At 33.7% G+C, this 23,710-nt stretch overlaps 1 protein-coding gene, 2 long non-coding RNA genes and 1 pseudogene across 3 annotated transcripts; 2 read left to right on the forward strand and 2 right to left on the reverse strand.

The window, feature by feature from the left end:
• The first annotated feature begins 4,199 nt into the window (after positions 1-4,199).
• Positions 4,200-15,480, forward strand: LOC146914924 (uncharacterized). Its single transcript, XR_015013195.1, has 2 exons — positions 4,200-4,282; positions 15,075-15,480. It is a non-coding gene; the product is annotated as an uncharacterized LOC146914924 (long non-coding RNA).
• Positions 10,503-12,882, forward strand: LOC146914925 (uncharacterized; annotated as a pseudogene).
• On the reverse strand, positions 13,136-13,904 carry LOC146914926 (uncharacterized). Its single transcript, XM_085716218.1, has 2 exons — positions 13,758-13,904; positions 13,136-13,682 (listed from the first exon to the last, which is right to left on the reverse strand). Exons 1-2 carry the CDS (start codon positions 13,902-13,904, stop codon positions 13,248-13,250), a joined length of 582 nt encoding a protein of 193 aa, XP_085572344.1. The 3' UTR covers positions 13,136-13,247.
• A 5,936-nt stretch (positions 15,481-21,416) lies between the features above and the next one.
• On the reverse strand, positions 21,417-23,448 carry LOC146914927 (uncharacterized). The gene is made up of 4 exons (XR_015013196.1): positions 23,211-23,448; positions 22,951-23,051; positions 22,253-22,308; positions 21,417-21,496 (listed from the first exon to the last, which is right to left on the reverse strand). It is a non-coding gene; the product is annotated as an uncharacterized LOC146914927 (long non-coding RNA).
• Between the last annotated feature and the right edge of the window lie 262 nt (positions 23,449-23,710).

Below are 23,710 nucleotides of genomic sequence, written 5' to 3' on the forward strand. Positions count from 1 at the left end.
AAATTATTCAAATACTTTGCAAAAAACTGACATAAGTTTTACGGCAACACAAAAAGGATAAAGCAAATCAACCAACAAAATCATACCCTCAAAAACCAAATCAAGAATCTACAATTTCAGATGACCGCTTCCAGGGCCGTTCCGATAAAATCGGTGGCCATGTCGAAATATTAAAAAGGGCCCTCAATGGAATAACAAGATTTTTATAAGCAATATTAATTATCTATTTAAGTTGTAAATAACATAAAAAATAGTCATTCTTATAAATTAAATTGTAAATTTGATACAAAAAAAATCGTAATAGCCTAATAGATGTGTATGTTATTGAGACTTTTATATTTGGTTCAAATTCACACTGTTGGAACAAAATGTGTTTAACAATAAACCTTAAAGAGTTTTGATGATAACAAGGTATTAAAAATTGTAAATTGGACTAGCTAATATTTGTTCAAGTGTACAGGACCATAATTAAAAAGGTTACATCATTTATTGGTTCTGAATGAGCAAATAAAGAGCAAAAGGAATCAACATAAAATGAAGCTTAGTGCTTCTGAAGGCAACTCGCTCCTGAAGAGAAAAGCGCTCATGAAGTAAAGCCGCTCCTAAAGTAAAGCCGCTCCTGAAGTTAGTAAAGTGCTCCTGAAGACAAGAGGTCCAGAAGCCACATCATCAGAAGCTGCGTTATCAGAAGTTGTATCATTCAGAAGCTGCATCATCAGAAGCTATGTTATCAAGCTGCCTCATCAGAAGTCATTTCACCAGAAGCTGAATATCAACTAGATTTGCAAAGATTCAAGAATTGAAGAATCATCACTGCAAAAGCTGTCTATTGGATTCGAAAACACAACAAAAGATTAATGGAATTTTGCAACGGTCATTTCAAAGGTGTTTGAAGGCATGTGCTTGCAATTTTGGACGAAACCGTTGACATTGTACTATTGTACGAATTGTACAACCACGTTCTCCACTACTCTGTTTTGTGTCCACGCTACAAGACAAGAAAACAGCTCCAGAATACGGCTTCGCCTGCATAGATGTTCCTTTGGATAAGGAATGGATTTCAAACTGGTTCTTCATAGAACAACTACCAAATCAGGCAAAAGATCAAAGGTGAAAGATCAAGCTTCAACAACGACTCTTTGATATGCTGGCAATTTCACAACGTCTCTTTCACACCTCTATATAAAGGAGTGAAGACTTAGAGATTTGGTAATGCTGAACAAACGACTCACAACATTATTACAAGTGCCAAACCTCTGCTGAAATTGTTCTGCATTCACTTAGAATTTCTGTGTCTCAAAGTCATATCTTAGAAATTCTTAAGTCCATTGAGTCTGTATCTGATTTGTATTGTGAGCACCTCTGATTGTATATCAAGTGTTCAACCTTAAACAATTTTCTGTGTAATTTTGTTTAGTTAGAAGTCTCTTGCAGTTGTGCTTGAGCAGGAAGTCTCTTGATTGTGTTCTTGAGCAAAGGAAGTCTCTTGCTTGTGTGCTTGAGCAAAGGAAGTCTCTTGCTTGTGTGCTTGAGCAATTGTAATCAGATATCACTCTTAGTGAAATCTCCTTAGAAGTGCAAGGGGGACTGGACTACTTCCGGGTTGTGGAAGGAACCAGTATAATTGCTTTGTGTCGTTCTTCTTCTCTCTCTCTCTCTGTTTTATTCCGCTGCATTTAGATTCTGATTACCACTTCAGAAGTTGTCTCACTTAGCTTCTGATCAAGTGTGTTCAGTTTGAAGGAGAAACAAAGAATTTTCCAAAACACAATTCAACCCCCCCTTCTTGTGTTTTTCTCACCTTCACACACAAATGCTCGGAATTGAACCTTAAGACCAAAGACCTAAGTGCATTCTACTTTACCACCAAACCATTACAAGGTATCTATTGATTTTTTATATTTTATTATATATACTTGACACTTTTGGATACTATATTAGAAAGAAAAAAAAAAGTTTAAGGCTCCTAATATTGCGAGGCCCAACGCCGTAGCTCACCTTGCGCTTGCTAAGGGCTGCGCCTGACAACTTCACACTGGATTTTCTAGTTAGAGTGTTATCGATGTTAGTATTTCTACATGAATCGCTACACTCCAACACTTCTTAAATAAATATTTTAAATCTAGCCCCACATATTGTAGTTTTGGACATACAAACTGGAAAACTCTTACCACCACATCATTATTAGCCACTGGTTCAGTTTCAACATTAGCATATTCAACAAAACTCCCTTTGTTGCACTTTTGATGATATTATTAAAATTTGATTAACACCTATATTATAACACAAGTATAAAAGTGTGTTGATAATAGTTGTCTATATTTAGCCATGAACTGCTGAATGATATCAACTTCATTAGCATTCTTGATGGTGTAATTCCTAAACTTCCTATTCAAATTTCGCTCACTAACTTCCACCTTGAAAAGAACCTGAATGTCTATCAGTACGTTGGAATATGAAGGATAGTTAACATCTTTGTTTGACTGAAAAATAATGCAGATTACATACGATAAGTGAATAGACATAATAGTGTAATATAGAAGCAAGGAAATCAAAAAATTCATATACAAACAAACAATACATGGTCTATTCCATCTAACAAATTTTTAACATTTCTACCAATAAATTGAGTAACAATACAATCAAACAACACTAAAGTGGTTGAACTAGTCTCTTCGATAACAGTTACGTGCAACTTAAAGCTAACACGAATTAAAAACCATATAAATACTTTGTTTGATTATTTAAAAATTTATCAACTATACAACATTTTACCTAGGAATTGCACTCATGCATTCACTGCATCTTCTACAACAGAGTTTCCCTTAGATTTATCAACTCATGGTCTATTCCAACGATGCACATTGAATGCGAGAACGAAAAACCATTCAACATTTTTGAAGAGCTTTAAAAATTTTTCCCTTAGATTTTAGAGCAACAGATTTAGACTTCTTAGCAGGTTCATCTCCAATAAACTCAATCTCATGACTTTTGAGATAACTTATCAGATTTTTCAAGCTTAGCTTGTTCAAATCCTTTTCTTCCTGAGTGGCAGTAACCTTAGGTCTGAAACTTGTAGTAACTTCTGACAATCTTCTTGACATGGTCATGAACAATATAGCTCTTACTCAGAACCTGAAGGCCTGATACAAGAGTTTGAAATCTTGAATACATGGATTTAATATATTCATCTACCTTGATTCTAAGAAGCTCATACTGATGCACCACTTGGTTAGCCTAATTGGCTTCCTTTTCCTACTGGTTTCCTTCATAGGTAGAACATAGCGACTCAAATATAGTTTTAGCATTAGACTTATCAGCTTTGGTGTATTCTGAATGAGGCAAAGCTTCTCCAAGAATACCACGTACTCTATGATGTTTCATGTAGGGAGTGTTTGGTGATAAAGGTAGTGAACTTATGATAGATTCTCTGGGTAAACCTTTATATTTGAAGTTTTTGGATTACATAATATGTAAGGTTTCCTCCTTTTAAAAATCTACGTTTCAAGAACTTAAAAGTGGACCCAAAAGCTATATTTCTGATTATATATTCCAAATATTATAAAAAAAAAAACGTTTGGTTTAAATATTCCAAACTTTTTTTTTCAGAAACTTTGGGAAGCATCAGTTGGTTGCATGTTTGCCTTAAAGTTTTACATGTTTGGATTCCATAAGTTAAAATATCCCGCGCGAACAAAAATTAGGTGCGCGAGTAGCTCATGGGATCAACAAAGTAATAGTCTAAAATCATCCTGTGAAGCATAGTAAAAGGGTTACCAATTAGCATGATATTATTTTGACTTTCTCCAATTTAGGGCCCAAATGATCGAATTTCGCTTCTTTGTTGATTTGTTCATGCGCCTAAATTGACTTATTCTTTAAGAAATCCCCACGTGTGTTGTTTGTTGAAGAATTCCTATCTTTATTCCCCCAATAAACGTGATTTACTATCTACCTCTCATTGTTTCTTTTCAAAAAAATCCAAAAATAGAAAATTCATTTTCATTAAATGGATTCAATTCCTTGTTCTTGTCCTCCCTTGGAATCTCTTCATCTTCCGTGAAAATTTGCAGTGTGATCTTTATCTTCATTATTTGAATCATTATCAGAATTTGCAACTTCATACTTTTCTTATTTGTTAACAATCTTGATGGAAAAAACCTCTCAAACAATGTTCAGAATTTTAACGCGTGGCTTTTCGTGTGCTATGTCAAAGCTATTTTTTCACATCCATAACAGTGTTCCTTCCATAAAACAGTCACAACTTCTACTATGCATGGAGGTAAGATACACGATTCTATATTTGTGTTATTCAACACACAATTTTGAAAAATTAAATGAAGCACACAAAAACACCAACTAGCACTGAACATACATACATGCATACTTTCTATCACTTTCATTTTACCTGATCTCTAATTTATATATTTTTTCATTAATAGTTATTTGATGCTTATAATTCATTAATTTTATGAAATGCTTGAGTTAATCGTAATTTTTTTAAAGAAGATATTTAATCATTACATTGTTCTGATTTAATGTATCTATATAATTCAGTGATTATGGGTGATGGTCGTTTTTAAAATGATAATGTCACAACGAGTGAAGGCAACGTGTTGAGTATGATAAACGGTAATACAACGAGTGAGTTCTACCATCTATTTTGCTTGGGTAACTTATGAGTACAAATATAATAGAAGTCTTGGGGACAAGAACCAAATCCAGGAGGAATGAAAAAAACTGTCCAAAGTTCTTACAAAATGGAAACAAGAATTCATTAAAAAATGTCGCAATAAAGACAGAGAAAATAAAATAAGCTAGGAGTAGATATTCTCTAAATCTACAACAATACAAAAGATCCAACAAGTTTATTTTTTAGAGGACTCGGATCATAGAATATGAAGTTTCTAATGGTCTTGAATATGTGAGCCAGGAAATTGCTAGGTATTTCAGCTAGACATTTAATAGTTTTTTGAAAATCATATCAATTTCCTGTTGTTCATTCTCCTTATCAGTTTGTTTACATAGAAATTATGAAAGCTAACTGATAGGGACAACAAACAACTGGAAATTGATAAGCTTTTCAAAAAACTATTCAATGTCTAGGTGAACTACCTAACATCGAGGCTGTAGTGGTGACGAAGAGTTCGCATATTAAGACCATAAGGAACTTTATACTCCACGATCTAAGTCAGATAAGAAATAACCTTCTTGGAGCTTCAATATTGTTGCAGATCTAAAGACTCTTTGCTCCTAGTTTTTTTTTTTTTGTCTTTAAGTGCGACTTTTTTTATGGATTCTTGTCTTAATCATGTAAGAAATTTGGACTTTTTTTTTACCTCCTGGGTTTGGTTCTTGTCCCCAAGTGATGCATACATGACAGACAACCTTGATGTAAGATGGAAACCATTTTTGTGAAACTCCTCAACGTGCTTGCACTTTGGAGAAATTAACTTTTCTGAGTTTCTTGGAAGGCCAATAGATTATGGAAAATCAAGATTAGCTCCCACAGTTTGGCCTGCCATTGCACTCTTAATGTCTAAGTCACGTAATTGCGGAACTTCAAATCTTACTTTCTCAACCTGTTAATCAATATGGTAAAAAAAAAAAAAAAAAATAATTAACTAAATACCTAAACACAATGATAATGTTGCTTTGTCGATAGGAGCTTACTATTTCAGAATCAAAAATGGATGGTTTTGTACATCTTCTGATTTTCCATTTGGTTTCCCTTTTCTCCTACTTCAATAAATAAATCAGATATTTTCCATTGAATCAGTGTTTTCAAACGTAAGTTTATCAAAACTCACCGAAGTTAATGTATTCTGCACCACGCAGCCTTATCAGTCAACTGTTACATTTTGGGAATTCAAGCAAAAAAATATGGCCATTATCATTAGGCATGTGTGAGAGAAAATAACCATTATGTTATTATGGCCAAATTTATGATTCTACGCAAAATCTGAATGAGTCTGCACATCCATCCAAAATTAATAATATGAGTCTGTCCATGTTTTACTAAAAGTAATACTTATAATTCACACAGAACTTCCTATAGGGTTTTTCCTTATTGATTGGTCTCTGGCTTTTGATCTGCTAAAAACCGACACATATCCGAAAATGATTTCCTACAGAAGATTACTAATTTCTATTCAGTCAATCCATTTAATCCTGACTTTGAAGGGAACCAGCTTCCTTGATAAGATTAGTTAGGTTAGACATGAGCACAAGGAGCTAAAGGAAAATCATAACCACATGTTTTCCTGAATCGTTTTAATGTCTGGCTGCCCTAGTGCTAAGTCAAAGACTAGTTTTCCTAATCCATAACTGTCACTTTCACAAGTGTTCTTTCCTCATACCAGTCAAAGGCTATTTTTGCTCATCCATAACAGAACCTCCACTAACCACATATTCAAGTTGTTTTGTAACCTACCTGGTTCATATAAAAACTGTGCACCGGGATGCCATAGACTCATTATCAATATCATGTGAATTCCATGGCCTGATTTCTTTGCGCCTTCTGAGAGAGCTTGTAACTCTCCTTCTTTACCAGAATTCGTAAAAATGCTTCACCAGGTTAGCAATCTTATATTTTTAACACTAATAATTGATGGTAGAACATGTTTTTAATGAGAATCTAAATCAAAATTTTGGTATTTTAGAAATTTTAGATTTAATCAATAAATTGATTCGCTTTTATATGTATCTACATGATAATTCAGTTATTATGCGTAATGGTCGTTTTTGCAAAGACAATGTTACAATATGAAACTGTTATTTTAAGTAACTGTTCATATTATACTTTAATAATAAAATTTGGTTTGATAATCCTTAATCTGATTATATGACACTTTACGTTACTGACTTACTTTTTGAATCAAACTGGAGTATTTTGTGGCCATTATATTCTGTGTTAGAGTGTTAGTTATTAATGTTTTGTTTCACCAAGAAATACACACGTTGTTTCATGTATACTCGTTTGATTATTTAGTAGGTGGTGCTCTTAGGCATACAAATAATAATTAAATCAGGAGAGTCTTGACTTTAGAATCAAGATTAAAATTTGAGTTGAGATGCAAGGAATCTTTCTGATCAAGTGTTTATGATTCAAATTGAACTTGGAATGTTTACAATGGTTATATGGTATTAATATGAGATATTATAGAATGAGCAATGCTATATCTCTAGAAAAATAACATCAAGAATTCTTCAAGAATAAAGAATAGCCAATCACAATGCACTATTTGCCACAATTCAAGGAGGTGTGGCTGAAAAATAGGAAGTGGACAAATAAATCATCCAATTAAAATTTGCCAACTATTTCTTGAAAAATTCTTTAAGCTATTTTTCTTGAGAAGTAGCATTTTCCTTATAGAATATTTGTTAAACCTCAATATGATTATGATATTCAATTGAAAAACTGACGTCAACATGTTCCTAATATTGTAAGTAAATTTCAAATTTATTGGATGGTTATTGAGATGACCATGGTTTTCTTTTTTAACATTCCTTCATCAATGCTAACATAAGTTCTAAATTTGATACATCATACATGTTGACTGCAAATATGATTCAATTTTTGCGTAGGCCAATGGAAATTTTAATAAAAAGAAAATAGGCATCAGAGATACCTAGAACATTTGTACAAAGTTTGAAACAATTAAAAGGTGAAAACCCTAAAAACACAAAAACCACCACCCATCTACCATTACAGAATTATGTTTCAAACTAAAAGATTTAACTTCAACTAATTCGTAGAGCTTCTTTTTACCAACAAAAATAAATTTAAAATGCAACATGCACTCAAATGAAAGCTATTTTCATGTATACTTGTTTGATAATGTATTCAAAGCTTTAGTGAAAGATCTTCCAGTAGAAGCTATATTTTTTATCCTTTTTTTCGTATTGGGGACAATGTAGAATTCTGCAGAATACAATAAGGAAGGATTGAATCATCAAAACAAAGAAAATGTTAATACGACTAGCATTTTCAAGATTATGATTGGATTTTTAAAATGCAAGTTGTAGTAATATTTTTTCTATTTTGATGAACAAATTCTTTCTTAATGTATTTTGCATATTTCTGCATGCCAAAAAATGATCACTAGTATATATTTGGCTTAATTGAAACTTTAGTCCCCTAACTTATTTGTTGTTTTCATTTTGGTCCCATAACTCTAAAAAATTCCTTTTTGGTCCTTCAAATTTGCTCCGTCAGTCAGTTTGATCCACGTCAGTTAACTTTAACCCCAAATGTATTACGTGGACCAACAATGTAGGTGGTCCACCGTAGACCTTATTAATTTTTTAATTTCAGCCCTTTGATCTTTTTTCCAAAAAGGGGACGGCTAGATTACAGAGATCTATTATATCTAATGGTGCATCACCTACAACTAATTGTTTTTGGTTTTCTTCTTCTTCTTCTTCCCACATCATCTTCTTAATCTTCATATTATCTTCCCATCATCATCTTCTTCTTCTTTTTGGTTTTTGGTTTTCTTCTTCTTCTTCCCACATCACCTACAACTAATTATTTTCGATTCCAACCCTGTAATATAAAGATTCCATCGAAAACCCCCCCTGAGCACATTTGAGACCCCCCAGCTGATGACGTGGCATGACGAGGCATGACGTGGCATGACGTGGCGCGCCAGTGTGTATTTATTTTTTTTTTTTAATTTTTTTTCCTTACCACGTGTGTATTTGACTGCAACATCACTATTTCCCCTTTTTTTAATTAAAATCATTTTAATCATTTTAATTATTAAAAAAAACATTAAAAATTTTATTTTTTTTAAAAACAAAAATCAGAGAAAATAGAAAGTCACTTCCTTTGTTACGTTTTCAACCCTAACAAATCAACACACACTTCACACTTTCATCTTCCATTTTCTAAACCCATACTCAACAATCACTCAAAATCGGAATCGAATCCAAATCAAAACCCAGAAGAAGATGACCAAATCGAAGAACATGAAGAACGCGAAGAAGAAGAATGTTGCTACGGAAAAGAATAATCCGAATAACGGGAACGACGCGAAGAAGAAGAACACGAAGAAGAAGTTAAGCATGGAAGACGGAGGAAAGAGGGTCGTAGTGGATGCGAAAATGAACAATGAAGGTGGAAATGCTTCAGTAAGTTTCTTTCTATCTCTTTATCCTTCTTCTTTGTTTGAACATATATTTGCATGGATTTAAACAAAGATGGTTGTTTTTAGATGTTGTGGTCCTGTTAATGTCTTTAAAAATCATATATGTGCATGGATTTTTGTCTTGTAGGGTGTTGTCGTTTAGGGTTTTTTTATTCCTAAGAGAGTAAATTGTTTTGCTGACCGTGTGTCGGGTATGTGTGTGGGGTCCACAATTACACGTGTCTAACTGTGATTGGTCTATGTTTTTTGAAGGAGAAACTCTTGTTCAACTGTGTCTTTCATCACGGTGGTGAATTTGTTATGGATGATGTCTTGTTCTATAGAGGTGGAAAGCAAACAATAGTAAGTGATATAGATTTACAGACCTGGGGTATGGATGCTATTGATGAGATTGTAACTGGTTGGGGATATGATAAACAACACTACAGGATTTGGGGTGCAGTTGATGGGAAAGATAGTAAGTTTTTTCAAATTTATGTTGATCATCTTGCTGAAGAGGTTGCTATAAGGGCTATTGGTGATGAAGTTGATGGGCATTTATATTTAGAGCACAATCAACAGCATGTCTTAGAAAGAGATTTGGAATTCAGGGAACCTGTTTGTTTTGATATGAAGTTCAACTCTGATGTGGAGGATAGTGGTTATAGCAGTGATGATGTAGATCTAGATGACAGTGAAAATGAGAGAGCTACTGCACTAGATGATGGGTTTGATGTTGCTGAAAATGAAGAAGTCCCTGTAGAGAAGTTGTTAATAGGCAATATGAAGAAGTCAGGTACTAGTCTCTGCAGTAGAGGTAAGGCTCCTTTGGTTGAACCAGACAAGAAGCAAAACTTAAGTAAAGGAAAGGGTAAGGCTCCTATGATGGAACCAATTGAGGAATACTTTAGTGAGGAGTTAGATAACTCAGATCCAGATGATTCTGACCATGAGGGAGGAATTAGGTATGAAAAGTTTAGAAAGGAGCAATTAAACAAGGACTATCAGTTTAGATTAGGTATGGAATTTAATTCATTAAGAGAGTTCAAGGATGCAATGATAGAGTGGAATGTACTAAATGGGTATCAAATTAGCTTTGAAAAAAATGAGAGTTATAGGGTAAGGACTTTGTGTAAGGTAGATGCTTTGAAAAAAGGAGAAAAAAGAGAGGAAGGGGAGAAAAAGAAGTGTGGGTATTTATGTCTTTGTTCTAAAGTGGGTAATAGTCACACTTACCAAATTAAAAGCTATGTAAAGGACCACACGTGTGGGAGGGTTACAAAAAACAGATCTGCCAAGTCTAAGTGGGTTGCAAACTTTGTTGTTGTTAACAAACTTCAAACAACTGAGAAAGTCACAATCAAAGACATCATGAATGATATGAGGACCAACCACTCAGTAGATCTTACAAGAGGAAGGGCATGGAAGGCAAAGCAGATAGCACAGAAGATTGTTGAAGGGGATGCTGACAGGCAGTATAGCATGGTCTGGAGATATGCTGCTGAGCTAACAAGGGTTTGTCCTGGTAACACTGCTAAGGTAAATGTTGAAAGACTTGGTCCTACACTTCAACCAAGATTTGGGTCTTTCTACTTTTCCTTTGATGGATGCAAGAGGGGATTCAAAGCTGCATGTAGACCTTTTGTGGGGGTTGATGGGTGCCACTTGAAGACTAAATATGGTGGACAACTTCTGCTAGCTGTTGGAAGGGACCCCAATGACCAGTATTTTCCACTGGCATTTGGTGTTGTTGAAGTAGAAAGTAAGGCAAGCTGGAGATGGTTTATGGAGTTGTTGATGAATGACATAGGAAATGATAAAAGATATGTCTTCATATCAGATCAACAGAAGGTATATCAATATTAATTGTGATTTTTAACTGTTTGTAATTTTGTCAGTTTTACTAACTTAACTGTGTTTTAATTGTTATAGGGATTAATGTCTGTTTTTGAAGAAATGTTTGATTCAATTGAGCATAGACTTTGTTTAAGACATCTATATGCAAACTTCAAGAAGAAGTTTGGTGGTGAAACTTTGATAAGGGACCTGATGATGGGTGCTGCAAAAGCAACCTACTTTCAAGCTTGGAAGACAAAAATGGATGAATTGAAGAAGATTGATGCTGGTGCCTGGGAATGGTTGATGCTTCATCCTACTAAAAGTTGGTGTAAGCATGCTTTTTCTTACTACCCTAAGTGTGATGTACTAATGAACAACCTAACTGAGTCCATTAATGCAACAATATTAGTGGCTAGGGATAAACCATTTTTGTCTATGTGTTAATGGATTAGGACTTACTTAATGAATAGGATTGGTACTGCTAGAAATAAATTAGATAGGTGGCAACACAACATCATGCCTATGCCTAGGAAGAGGTTAGATAAAGAAGTTGTTCTGTCTGGACAATGGACACCAAATTTGTCCATGGGGGAGGAATGGCAAGTGACACATCATTATGGTCAGCAACAATTTATTGTTGATACTGCTAAGAGAACTTGTACTTGTGGGTTTTGGGAATTCGTAGGGATTCCTTGTAGACATGCAATTGCTGCATTATCTTATAGGATGTAAAACCCTTCAGATTTTGTTGACCAGTGCTACTCAAGGGAAAAATATTTAGAGTGTTATAGTTTTGGAGTCAGTCCCATCAATGGCATGGAAATGTGGCCTCAAGTAGACATAGAAGAACCTTTGCCACCACACTACAAAAGAGGACCTGGAAGACCCAAAAAACTGAGGATCAGGGAGGTTGATGAGCTTGGCAGTAGAATGAGAAGACCTGGAGTGAGTTATAGGTGTACGAAATGTGACAAGTTTGGACACAACAAGAGGAAGTGTAAAAGTACTACTCAGGATCCAAATGCTGCTAAAAGACAGGTAAATTTTTTTCACTTTTTTTAACTTTGTTTAACTTTGTTACTTTTTTACACATCTGATAATGGTATGAAACTGTTATAGAGAAAACCAAAGAGGCAGACTGAAAGTGGTGAAAATGAGGATGCAAATGAAAGTCGTGAACATGATGCACATACTACTGAAAGGGACAACTCTGATAACCCTGCTAAAAGACAGGTAATTTCTTAGCACTTCATATCCATTATTTTACCCATGATAGTGTGTTTCAAGACTTAACATATGTTGTGTTCTTACTATTTTGCAAAAGCAAGATACTTCTCAAAATGGTTTGTACTCAATTGAAGATGTGTTTGATGACATTCCTGATGCACTATTTGCATCCATTCCTGAAATCCATATTTCTGCTGCTACAACTGATCAATCTGATCAATCTCCTATGTATGCTGCTGCAACTGAAGTTAATGTGTCTACAGTTGCACCTGAGTTACCTGCTGCTGCATGTGAGTTACCTGCTGCTGCAACTGAGTTACCTGCTGATGCACCTGGACCAAAGATGTTCAATGGACCAAGGATGCTCAATGGGCCAAGGATGCTCAATGGCCCAAGAATGCTCAATGGCCCAAGGATGCTCAATGGCCCAAGGATGCTCAATGGCCCACCTGTGACAATTGCTGCTAAGTTGAAGAATACTGTCCAAAAGGTTAAGAAGAGGACAAGTGATAGGCTCAGGAAACTAAAGACAAAGTTAATTAAAGGTCTAGGGGCTACTGCAGATGCACCAATGGTGATAGATGAGTCTGAAGAAGGGGTTTTAACACAAGAAGGTACTGCAGAGAAGGAAGGAGTGGTTCTTCCATATATGAGAACAATGCCAACTTTAGTTGCAGAGAAATAACTTTGTTTCAAGTAATGTGTCAGTGTTTTGTAATGACTTTAAGCACTTTGTGTGCAATCTTTTCAAACTTTGTTGCCTGTTATGACATTAAGCACTTTGTGTGCAATCTTTTCAAGTACTGTGTTAGCTAACTATTTTGTAATGACTTTAAGCATAATTAACAGTGGTGCTAAGTATTTTGTAATGACTTTATGCACTATTAAAAGTGTTGCTAACTATTTTGTATTAAATCATGATGTTACTGACGCCAAAGTTAAACCAGAATGTAACAAATCAAAATACTTCATTCATTAATACCAAGCATTACATCATACTAGTTATAGATGTTCTAAAGTTCATCTTTGAACACATTACATTTCAACAGATTACATAAACTTCAAAACAACCAAGAAGAAAATCCATGACAACACTAATAAAACAAGTAGTCCAAAGCTTTTGCTTCTTTCATATTGCAACTTCTTCTTTGTTTTTAGGTGCTTCGTTGTGGCCCTCTCAGTCCCATATACCTTGCCTAATTCCTTTCCAACTTCTTTTCCAACTTCCTCTCCAATTTCCTTGCCAAAAACCCTTAGAAATTCAGATAGCCTTGCACAGTTCTTGCAACCATCTTCAACATTCCTACCAGTCAGATTCACCATGTTGCTGCTTCCAACATCGTAGGCATTTGAACCTTCTGAGTTATGCAATGTAGAACCAAGTTCACTGTCCCTGTTCTTTGCAGCCAATCTTTTCAACAGGGCTTTCACTCTTGGTGTTTCTAACTCATCATCCCATATGAACAAATTACAATGATCTTCATTCTACACCAAATAATTACAGCATATTTATAAGACAAGAAGAGGAAAACAAAATCAAAAAACATCAAAAATTATTACCTCCCAAAAATTACAGCACCTCCAAAATTTCCTCTTTGGGTTTTCATCTGTGTTTGATACCCACAATCGCATAAACCTATTGCACCCACATTTCGGTGCTGTTCTTCCATCTGAGTTCCCAATTGACGTTGCTTTGCTTCCAGCCATGACAAACCCTAAAAAAAGAAATTCACAAATAACAAATCGCAAGGAAATTCGTGAGGTTGACAACCAAAATTGAAGAGATTGAAGAGGATTACGAGATTTGGATCTGCAATCAAAGAGGAAAAGGGAAATGGAGAAGGAAGAAGACGATAATGAAGGATACGAAAATGGAGAACAAAGATAAAGGGAATGGATTTTTAAAAAAAATAAAAATTTTAATGTTTTTTTAATAATTAAAATGATTAAAATGATTTTAATTAAAAAAAGGGGAAATAGTGATGTGGCAGTCAAATACACACGTGGTAGGGAAAAAAAATAAAAAAATAAAATAAATACACACTGGCGCGCCACGTCATGCCACGTCATGCCTCGTCATCAGCTGGGGGGGTCTCAAATGTGCTCAGGGGGGGTTTTCTATGGAATCTTTATATTACAGAGTTGGAATCGAAAGAATCTTTTTTACAGGGGGGGAAACCGGAACTCGCCTATATTACAGGGGGGTAAAGACATATTAACCGTATATTTTATTGGACTATCTTCAATAATAGTTTTGAACATATTATAATTTTCATGGCAATTATCAACAAATTTAAAGGGATTTTATATCTTGAATCCTGATGAGATATGGAAAATTGGTTTCAATATTGGAGCATTTTAATACTTCTTGAGTTTGATCAAAAAAGCTTTTGTATTTGGTTGAAATCGAACAATATAGAGTTAATGTTTCTCAATGGTATTTGACCCGGACCTTGATTTTATGTTGGTCATTGTAGCTAGGGAGTGTCTTTATTTATCACCTCTTTAATAAAGTAATGGTAGCAGGGTGGTGGTTTTGGTGTTATATTATATTAGCTTATAATTGTTATAAACTTTGCACACTTGTTATAGGTACATGTATTCCAAGAGTACCAGCATTGGTTCTTCATAGTGTATTCTAACTTCAAAAAAATTAAACTTTGTTGGTTCTGCAATGCTAAATAATGATGCATTTTGTGGTCATCTTAATCTCCATTTGAAGCTCATTATTTATATGTTTTGATTCATAAAAACCTATAATTGCATTGGTTTTCATCTCATTTCCTATTTTCTCTTTTGCCATGTTGTTTTGAATATGTTGTGTTTTCAAAGATTTGTTCACTGATTCTATACAAATATTTGAAATTAGAATAGCAGGTTCTGAATGTGGCGGTTATTGTAGAAATGGTTCTCGATATTGTTCGTCACTAGGATTGATTGCTTTCTATAGTTACATGTGGCTTGGCTAATTGTTGCAAGTTTACCAACTCAGAATCATCACAATCACTTACTTATTTGACACAAATGCTAAAAGCACAGAGAACTCGGTACACAATTTGTGGAAGCTGAAGAAAATTTGCCAATCCAAAGGAAAATGCTGAAATACACGACAATGTTTGTTGTCGTATTTGCACGGTCAAATTTATAATTACCATTTTTTGCCTCTAGTGTATATTTGAGAAAACACCTCATTCGGTGCTCTAGATCAACTTCTATACGTGTCTTACCACATCATTGCTTTAGTAACATTATTTTTTAACATATATACTACTATTGCTTTTGTTTATAGTTTAATATTGGAACTTGGTTATGTATGTTATTGCTTTGGTAACATAGTTTGTTAATATATAGTACCATATACAAAAGCATCAATAGACTGAAAGAAATCCATTAATAGAGCAATTTGGGTGTTGTTAACATAACAAGTCGTGCGGCTTTCGTGTATTGACCTCTCGTGCTATATAGCAGCGCTCATCCAACAATTGGTTGTTTTATACTTTTATTCATGTTTTACATGTGACCAAAATTTGTGGAAGCTGTTCTGTTTATGCTTCACCATCTCCGGTGTATTATCAATTGTGCAACATTTTACTAACAAGCTAGTAATGATTTTGTGCTCTTGCACGAAACTGAGAGAAAAATGGTGGAAAACAGACGAGTTAAATTCTGAAAGGGTAAAGATCCTTTGCTCTTGCACTGATCTATGGAGAAACATATGAGCGAACATTTTTGTTTTTCCTTGATTCTCTTACTGAAGGGTTTTCCACCCCTTTAATGATCTATGGAGAAACAAATGCCACTTGTACGCATAAAAAAAATTAAAAACAAAATTAAATATACAATAAGTGCGCCACATCAACAGACAGTTGATTCAAATTAACGATCCTCCACAACATTCAATCACTCAACTATGGCTTGCATGCACAAGGCAGGTCGGACCAATTGATAGAGCAGAGCCAATAACACAGAAGAAATCAATTGAAACTAGAGAATAGTGGTGAATATTATTAAGTAGATGGAATAATAAATAAAAGAGTCACAAGTTCTAGAGATAAGCTCCTCAACAAAGTCTCTTGTTGCCGGTCCTAAAAGGGTACTAACAAATAATATGATTGCTTCATAGAACTCCCTCTGTAGATTTACTTATATAGAATACTGCCAAGGATATATTATCAAATAAAATGTTTACTAAGATTTATTTGAATAATATCTTTATTATATATTTCTAATATATAATATCTTTACTAAGATTTATTTGGATAATATTTTTATTATATATTTCTAATATAATATCTTTACTAAGATTTATTTAGATAATGTCTTCTTACTCTCTTTATTGGGAGCGTAAGGCCCATATCTCGTTTCCTATCATCACCGACCGCTAGAAAAACAACCTTGTCCTCAAGGTTGGATATAGTTTCTATCGCCATTTTTGCTACTGAGAGAGCCTTCAATTTGATTGAGAAACAAATGGAATGGAGCCATTGAAGACATTGACGTTCTATATCAATTGCACCCAAATGCTCGAGGACCAAAACTTCCCTCTATCATATACCAAATTCAGCCGCATCCAAATGCTTGAAGACCAAAACTTCCCTTTGTCATATATAAGTTTCAGAAAATAGTATATCGCGGAATAGTTTATCCCACACAGTCCATAAGAAAGTTGCATTTTCCGGGGTCCCATGGTGTTACCAAAACTGCTGAAGCTCTTGGATTGGCATATCTCATAGCTTGTATGAGTATCTCTTTTGTGTTGATAGAATGTCCAAATATTTTTTACATGTTGCCAACATTTGTATACGTTTCTTCTTGATTTTTGTTAATGTATTGTATTATTTTTTAGCCAATAAAATGCCTTCTATCTATCTAATAATCATTATATAAATTTTATTTTATTTTTTTGTAAAAGAATGGCAACTGTGGTGGTTAAAACTGTCATATTTCCCGTTTTTTTTTTTTTAATAAAAACAGCGAGAATTCTAGCGGTTCAAACCGCCACTAATAGTTGCCCGACCCATTCCCATACCAGCTCTAAGCCCTAATATATTTGACTTGATTTAGTTTTTTTTTCTTCCTTTGGTCAAGAAGTATAGTGGATTGTGAGATGAATAAGTCGAGTGTTCGAAATTTGAACCGAAATCCGTACGTATATTGCAATGTCCATACCGTTTAAAATATGCCCACGACGATGATTCAATTGTTTTATTCTCATGTTTTCCACACATGTTTTAATCCCAACATTTCCTATTTGATTTTCATGAATCTTTTTAACGCGTGGCTGCCCTAGTGCTAAGTCAAGCCTGGTTTTCCTCATCCATAACTGTGACAATCACAATTCACAAGTGTTATTTGCTCATATCAGTCAAAGGCTATTTTTGCTCATCCATAACAGAACCTCCACTATGCATGGAGGTGAGATACACGCTTCTATATTTATGCTATTAAACACGCCATTTTGGAAAAAGAAATGAGACACACAAACACACCAACTAGCACATAGTATATAAATTTATATACTCATTCAATATCATTTTTCTGATTACAGCAAGATATTTTCTCCCCTCTAAGTACATCGAGTTTATGTTCATTACATTGAAGTTGTTTTGTAACCTCCGAATATGATAGTTTTCGGGGGAAGGACCTAATTCATAAAAATATTGTACCGGGATCCACAACAATCTCTCCTTAAACCATTGTTCAAGCCAATCCGTTGCGCCTTCTGAGAGGGCTTGTAAATCTCCTTCACCAGAATTCAGTCTCAGAGTAAGATTACAGGTTAGCAATCCTATATTTTTAACAATTTTATGGTGCTGGGAAATTTGAAATGCCAAGTTTACCGAAAGATAATTGTTGGTAGAACATTTTTTTCACGAGATTTAATCATTAAATTGATTTGCTTTTTTGTATCTATATGATTATTCAGTATTTATGGGTAATAGTTGTTTTTGCAATGACAATGTTACAATATGAAACCATTATTTTAAGTTATTATTTGTATTATGATTTTATAATAAAACTTTGGTTTGATAATCCATAATTTAATTATATGAGACTTTATGTTACTGACTTACTATTTGCATCAAGCTGAAATATTTATTAGCCGCTATATTTTGTGTCAAAGATTTGGTTAGTTATGTTTCTTTCACTAAGAAATACACACTTTGTTTCATATATACTCATTTTATTATTTAGTTGTTGCTACACTTAGGCATACAAATGATAATTAAATAACGAGAGTCTTGAGTTTAGAATCAAGATTAAAATTGTGTACCAAATTATTTTGAAGTGCACAATGGTTATATGGTTTGAATAGCGTTCAAATGAAATATTGTAGAAAATTTGTATGATTATGACATTCAATTAAAAAATTTAGGTCACAATGGTTATATGATTCTACTTTTTCCCGTAACTAAAGAATTAAAAATCAAAAGGCAACCAAACTTTTTTTTTTTTTCCAAAGGCCAATGGAAAATAATATTAAAAAGAAACTAGGATTCAAATACCATTGAGCATGAGTATTCTTGATATTGTTTGATTTCCACTTCAACCAATTCCACGATACACTCTAATGTAAGATGCATGCTAATAAAGCCTGAAATCCATGTCTCTTCATTATTCAAGATTTCAAATCCTCTGAATGTGTTGATAATTTCATGTCAATTATAAAGTATCCGAACTTATTGTGATAGATCTTTCTTGTGATCCTTCTTTGGTATTAAGAAAAATGAAGAAATCTGTAAAATACAAAAAGGAAGGATTAGGTCACCAAAATAGAGAAAATGTTAATACGATTGGCATTTTCAAGATTATGATTGAATTTTTAAAATGCCAGTTGTAATAATTTTTTTTCTGTTTTGATTAACTAATTCTTGGTTATCGTATTTTGCAGATTTATACCTTATTCCTAATGCCAAAAAATGATCACCATTGTAGATTTTATTGGAAGATCTTTCACCATAGTTTTGGATGTATTATAACTGTCAAGAAATTATCAACATATTTAAATGGTTTTGATATGTTGAATGCTGATTAGACACGGATATCAGGTTTCATTATAGCATTTTAAAACCGGTTGAGTTGGTAAAATAAAGCTCTTGGAATTTCTTGAAATCAAACGATATAGGGTATTATGTTGCTCAATAGTATTTGAATCCACCTTTGATTTTATGTTGCTCATTGTAGCAAGTGACGATCTTTATTTATCACCTCGTGTCATCTTGGTTCGATTCATACTTCAGTAATGTAATGGTAGCAGGGTGGTGGTTTTCGTATTATATAGGCTTTACTTTACCTTTTAATTGTTTTAAATTTTGCACACTTGTTATAGACTTATAGGTACATGTATTACAAGAGAGGCAGCATTGGTTCTTCATATAATGTATTATTTTAAATGATATATAGAAATATTATCACTTTATATACCTCATGTACTTGGTAATTTGTAAGCAAGCTCTCCTAGTGTTTCAAGAAATGGATTCTGCTTTGAAATGGTCCAAATAAATGGATTCTGCATTGATGTATTATAAAATAAATGAGGGTTATTTTTATTGTATTAAGTCTTATAAGACAGACACCAACCTGTTTCTTAAATTTAAAATTTGAAACAAATTTGAAACAAATTTTTATTGTATATCAGGAAATCGATTTCGCTTATACGTAAATTTATACAACAGAGCCCTTTTGAAGTTCAACAACAAATTTCTTATGAGTGTCCAAACCAAATCTGTATGATAGGTTCGGAGCTCGGCCAGCCTGTCCACAAACAATCAAGTTTGCAGCTGACCTTGATAGTGACAGGTTCCCCATATAGTCCTTTTCTCATCTTCTTTGGAAATTTCAGCAGCTCAGACGACAACTCTTGCTCAAAGCAATAGTACTAGAAAAATGTAAACATAAGATTGGTCAATGACACATCAGATCAAAAAAACTAAATTTTTCAACTCTAAAATTTTCAAGGAAATAGAACATTTTATTAGCTGAAGAAAATTCAGCAATCTAACAATTAAAATATTGAGGTCTTTATGCATGCTACTGTTAATTGTGTGTGTGACTGTGTCTATATGCTACTGTTATCGTGAAAAAAAACATTATATTGAACTAAAAAATTGGCTAAAATCATCATATAATTGTAGCATTGTTGTCTTTATAACTTCTGAAAAGAACTCAATTAAAATTTAAGCTCAACAAGACTGTTCAAATCTCAATACCTGTATAGAACATACTGTGTGAAACTCTGCATATTATTGGTTTTACAAATGTCTCTCGTTGTTACGTTGACATATTATAAATTCCAAGTTTTGTTGATTCTCTATTTTATATGAAGTATCTACGTGTTTTGAAAGAATTTCCATATATGCTTACATAAGGGGATTGCATTTGAACTTACAGAGTTAGAAATATCGATTTGAAGAAAAGGAGCAGATTTTCACCTTTACTAGAAATTGGTAATCAAATCATGTTGCTGGTATTTGAACTAATGTCACCTGCAAGTGTTCTTCTTTTTTTTTGAAATACCATTGGTTAGTGACTCATTACTCCATCTTTAAATTTACTTTCTAAATTAGGTTGAGCATCCTCCTATTGATCTTCAAAACTAATAATTTATTATCAAATTTTTAAATCACCATCGTGTTGGGATCCTCGGTATTGCAAAAATTGAAGACGAATATAGATGATGTGGTCGTGATCGCGGTCTCAATGCAGTTATAGGGACATACAAAACTTTGACGTTGTGAGTTGCAGATCTTTTTTAAAACCTTGTTTGGTAGTAGCTGCATTGATGTTATACCTTGTGTCTTCATTAGATGAATATCAAGAATTGATGGATAGTTGTCGTGATTGAATTGATGAATCGTTGTAAAAATTAGATTTTTAGCTAATAAAAAGCTGAAAGCAACTAGAAGATACAAGATTAAAGAATCATTATCTGCAAGTTTTTCTGCTAAATATTGGGGTTACTTCAGGTTTCATAGCTGAATTATCTGCAGCCATATTTGCGATTCAGAAAGCTTTCACTGAAAACTGGCAGAATCACTGGTTAGAGACTGAGTCACAACTTGTTATCATAGGGAAGGAAACTGTGTCAACCGCCATCTTTAATTGCCTCCTCTTAACTGTATACGGATTCATGACCCCTCCTGGTTTTTATTCATTTGGCCTTCATCATACAAAAAAAAAAAAAAAAAAGATGTCCTACCAATATTGTCACATCCTTCGTATGATCAAAATCGGAATTTTCAAAAGAGAGAAATGCGGTACACAAAACACCATCATGGAAAATGGACAAGCACTATTTCCTACAACATAGAGAGAAATTGCAATCACAAGAGTGGCCATCAATGACTTAATTGGCAAGAACAAACCAACATTTCAACAATATTTTCAATCTAAGATACTAGCTATACAAACAATACAGTCATCACAAAAGAATACAACAGACGAAAAATCCGATTTTAGACGATTAGGGTGTATCCTTCAATTTGATATTTGGAGACTTCAAAATATAAGTCACCCAACATTTTACTCTTGCAGGGTATTAATTGGGGGACCGTGCTTGGCCATTAAAACTGCATATCTAAAAACTCTTTAGGGTCAAACTCCTATTTGAAGTATGCATTCTCAAATTGCAAGGCAAGGCAAGGTTAAAAAACGAAACAGGATAAAAATTTGAAGGGTTGTTTTATCTTTCTAGCGAATTTCAAATGAAAGAAAGGGCTCTCCAGCTGGCAGTATTCGTAGATGCTTTATTGCCGGCTATTTTCTCGATTTCATTGTTTTTTTCCTTGGAAGAAACAACTTCCTTATTCTGAACAATAGTGTAACTTTTCTTGGACTTGAGTGGCATTGGAGATTTTCTTTCCATCTACTTGATCAATAGGCATCAGTGTGTTAGTTAGATGGCCAAGTTATTTCCTTACCTCAGCCTTAAAATTATTTTCTAATGTAAAATCTATCTTTCCAAACAAAGCTCATGTATCTTCACAAACATTAAGAATTAAATATTGTAAACGGGTTAAGCCGCTAGTTATCTAACAAATGAACTAAATCAATACCTCTAACAATTTCGGCTTCTATTTTGGCTAAAAATAGCCAACCTCAAAAGAACAGCCTGCAAATATTGTAAACAGGTTATCTTTCACATACAAATATCTCATGATACTTCCTCCTTCCCTTTTCATAAGCACATATTAATTAAGGTTATCTTTCAAAAAAAATAATAAATGCATCTAGGAACTTGAAAAACGACTCATAATTAGCGACAGATTGCGAATCACTTCACCAAACTTCACTTAAACTTTTACTTATAAGAAGGTCATTAAAAAATTTCAATTTCTTAAGATTTAACCTATAACATTATTGGTTGTTGCACAAATTTTTGTTAGTGCTTGACACAAATGAGAGCTTCGTAAAATTAAATGATGTTTACATTCTCTTCAATTCAATTCGACATATACTTAATTTCAAAAGGACAGGGCTGTAGTCCCAATTGATTTGAAATAAAAATTCATTCAAAAATATGGATTATGAACTGATCATATTCTTGTTGAAGACACAAGAAGAGATAATTCCATGTCCCTCAAATATTTGACAACATGACAAATATGCATAACAGTCGATTCAGCAGCACTTCAAGAAGAGATTTAAATCTTTTCTTTTGAACGATGATAAATTATACATTTGGAAATTTGAACCAATGCAATTATTTAGTAAATTAAACTCCCCTCGCATGAGAATGATGATATTACATTACCTGAAGAGAGGTGCAGCAGTTGCCGTTGCATAAGTAGAAGCATGCGCGGATAATTTAGATCGATAGCTAGTGATCCTCATGCCCTTTCCAAATGCTTCAACCTATTTAATAACATTCAATCACAGTGATACATTTAAGATATATTAATTCACAAGATAACACATACAAAAGACATGATAATAACCCAAACAGTACTTTATCAAATTAAGCTCTTAGTATGCTTCAACCTAAATGAAACAAATCGCAAAATCAAAAGTTACCTACAGCTTGTCACCAATGAATAGGTTTTAGTATGCTCCCATTAATACTGGCAACATATAGTGGCCAAGCTGCATTTTTATGCAGGGTGCTTTCGCAAATAAACAGCTTATCCACTGTATGCTGCCGATACTAATATTGGTTGTTTTAAAATTAAAAGAAACCAGAAAGTGAACCTTACAAATGACATTATTGTGTCGCAACAAGTGACGACAATAAATGTATAAGGGTGATAAGTATGTACATAGAAGTCTTAAATATTAAATCAATGGAAGAAGATAGTTTGCTCAATAGTATTTGAATCCACCTTTGATTTTATGTTGCTCATTGTAGCAAGTGACGATCTTTATTTATCGCCTCTTGTCATCTTGGTTCGATTCATACTTCAGTAATGTAATGGTAGAAGGGTGGTGGTTTTCGTATTATATAGGCTTTACTTTACCTTTTAATTGTTTTAAATTTTGCACACTTGTTATAGGTACATGTATTAAAAGAGAGGCAG

Source organism: Medicago sativa, chromosome 6 (assembly GCF_051527215.1).
Source record: "Medicago sativa cultivar Bolivia chromosome 6, Bolivia_mono, whole genome shotgun sequence".
NCBI lineage: Eukaryota > Viridiplantae > Streptophyta > Magnoliopsida > Fabales > Fabaceae > Medicago > Medicago sativa.

Coding starts and splice junctions, on each gene's coding strand:
- LOC146914926 (XM_085716218.1), bottom strand. CDS start 13,904: ATGGCTGGAAGCAAAGCAACGTCAATTGGGAACTCAGATGGAAGAACA. Junction 13,683..13,757: donor GGTGCTGTAATTTTTGGGAG/GTAATAATTTTT, acceptor TATTTGGTGTAG/AATGAAGATCATTGTAATTT.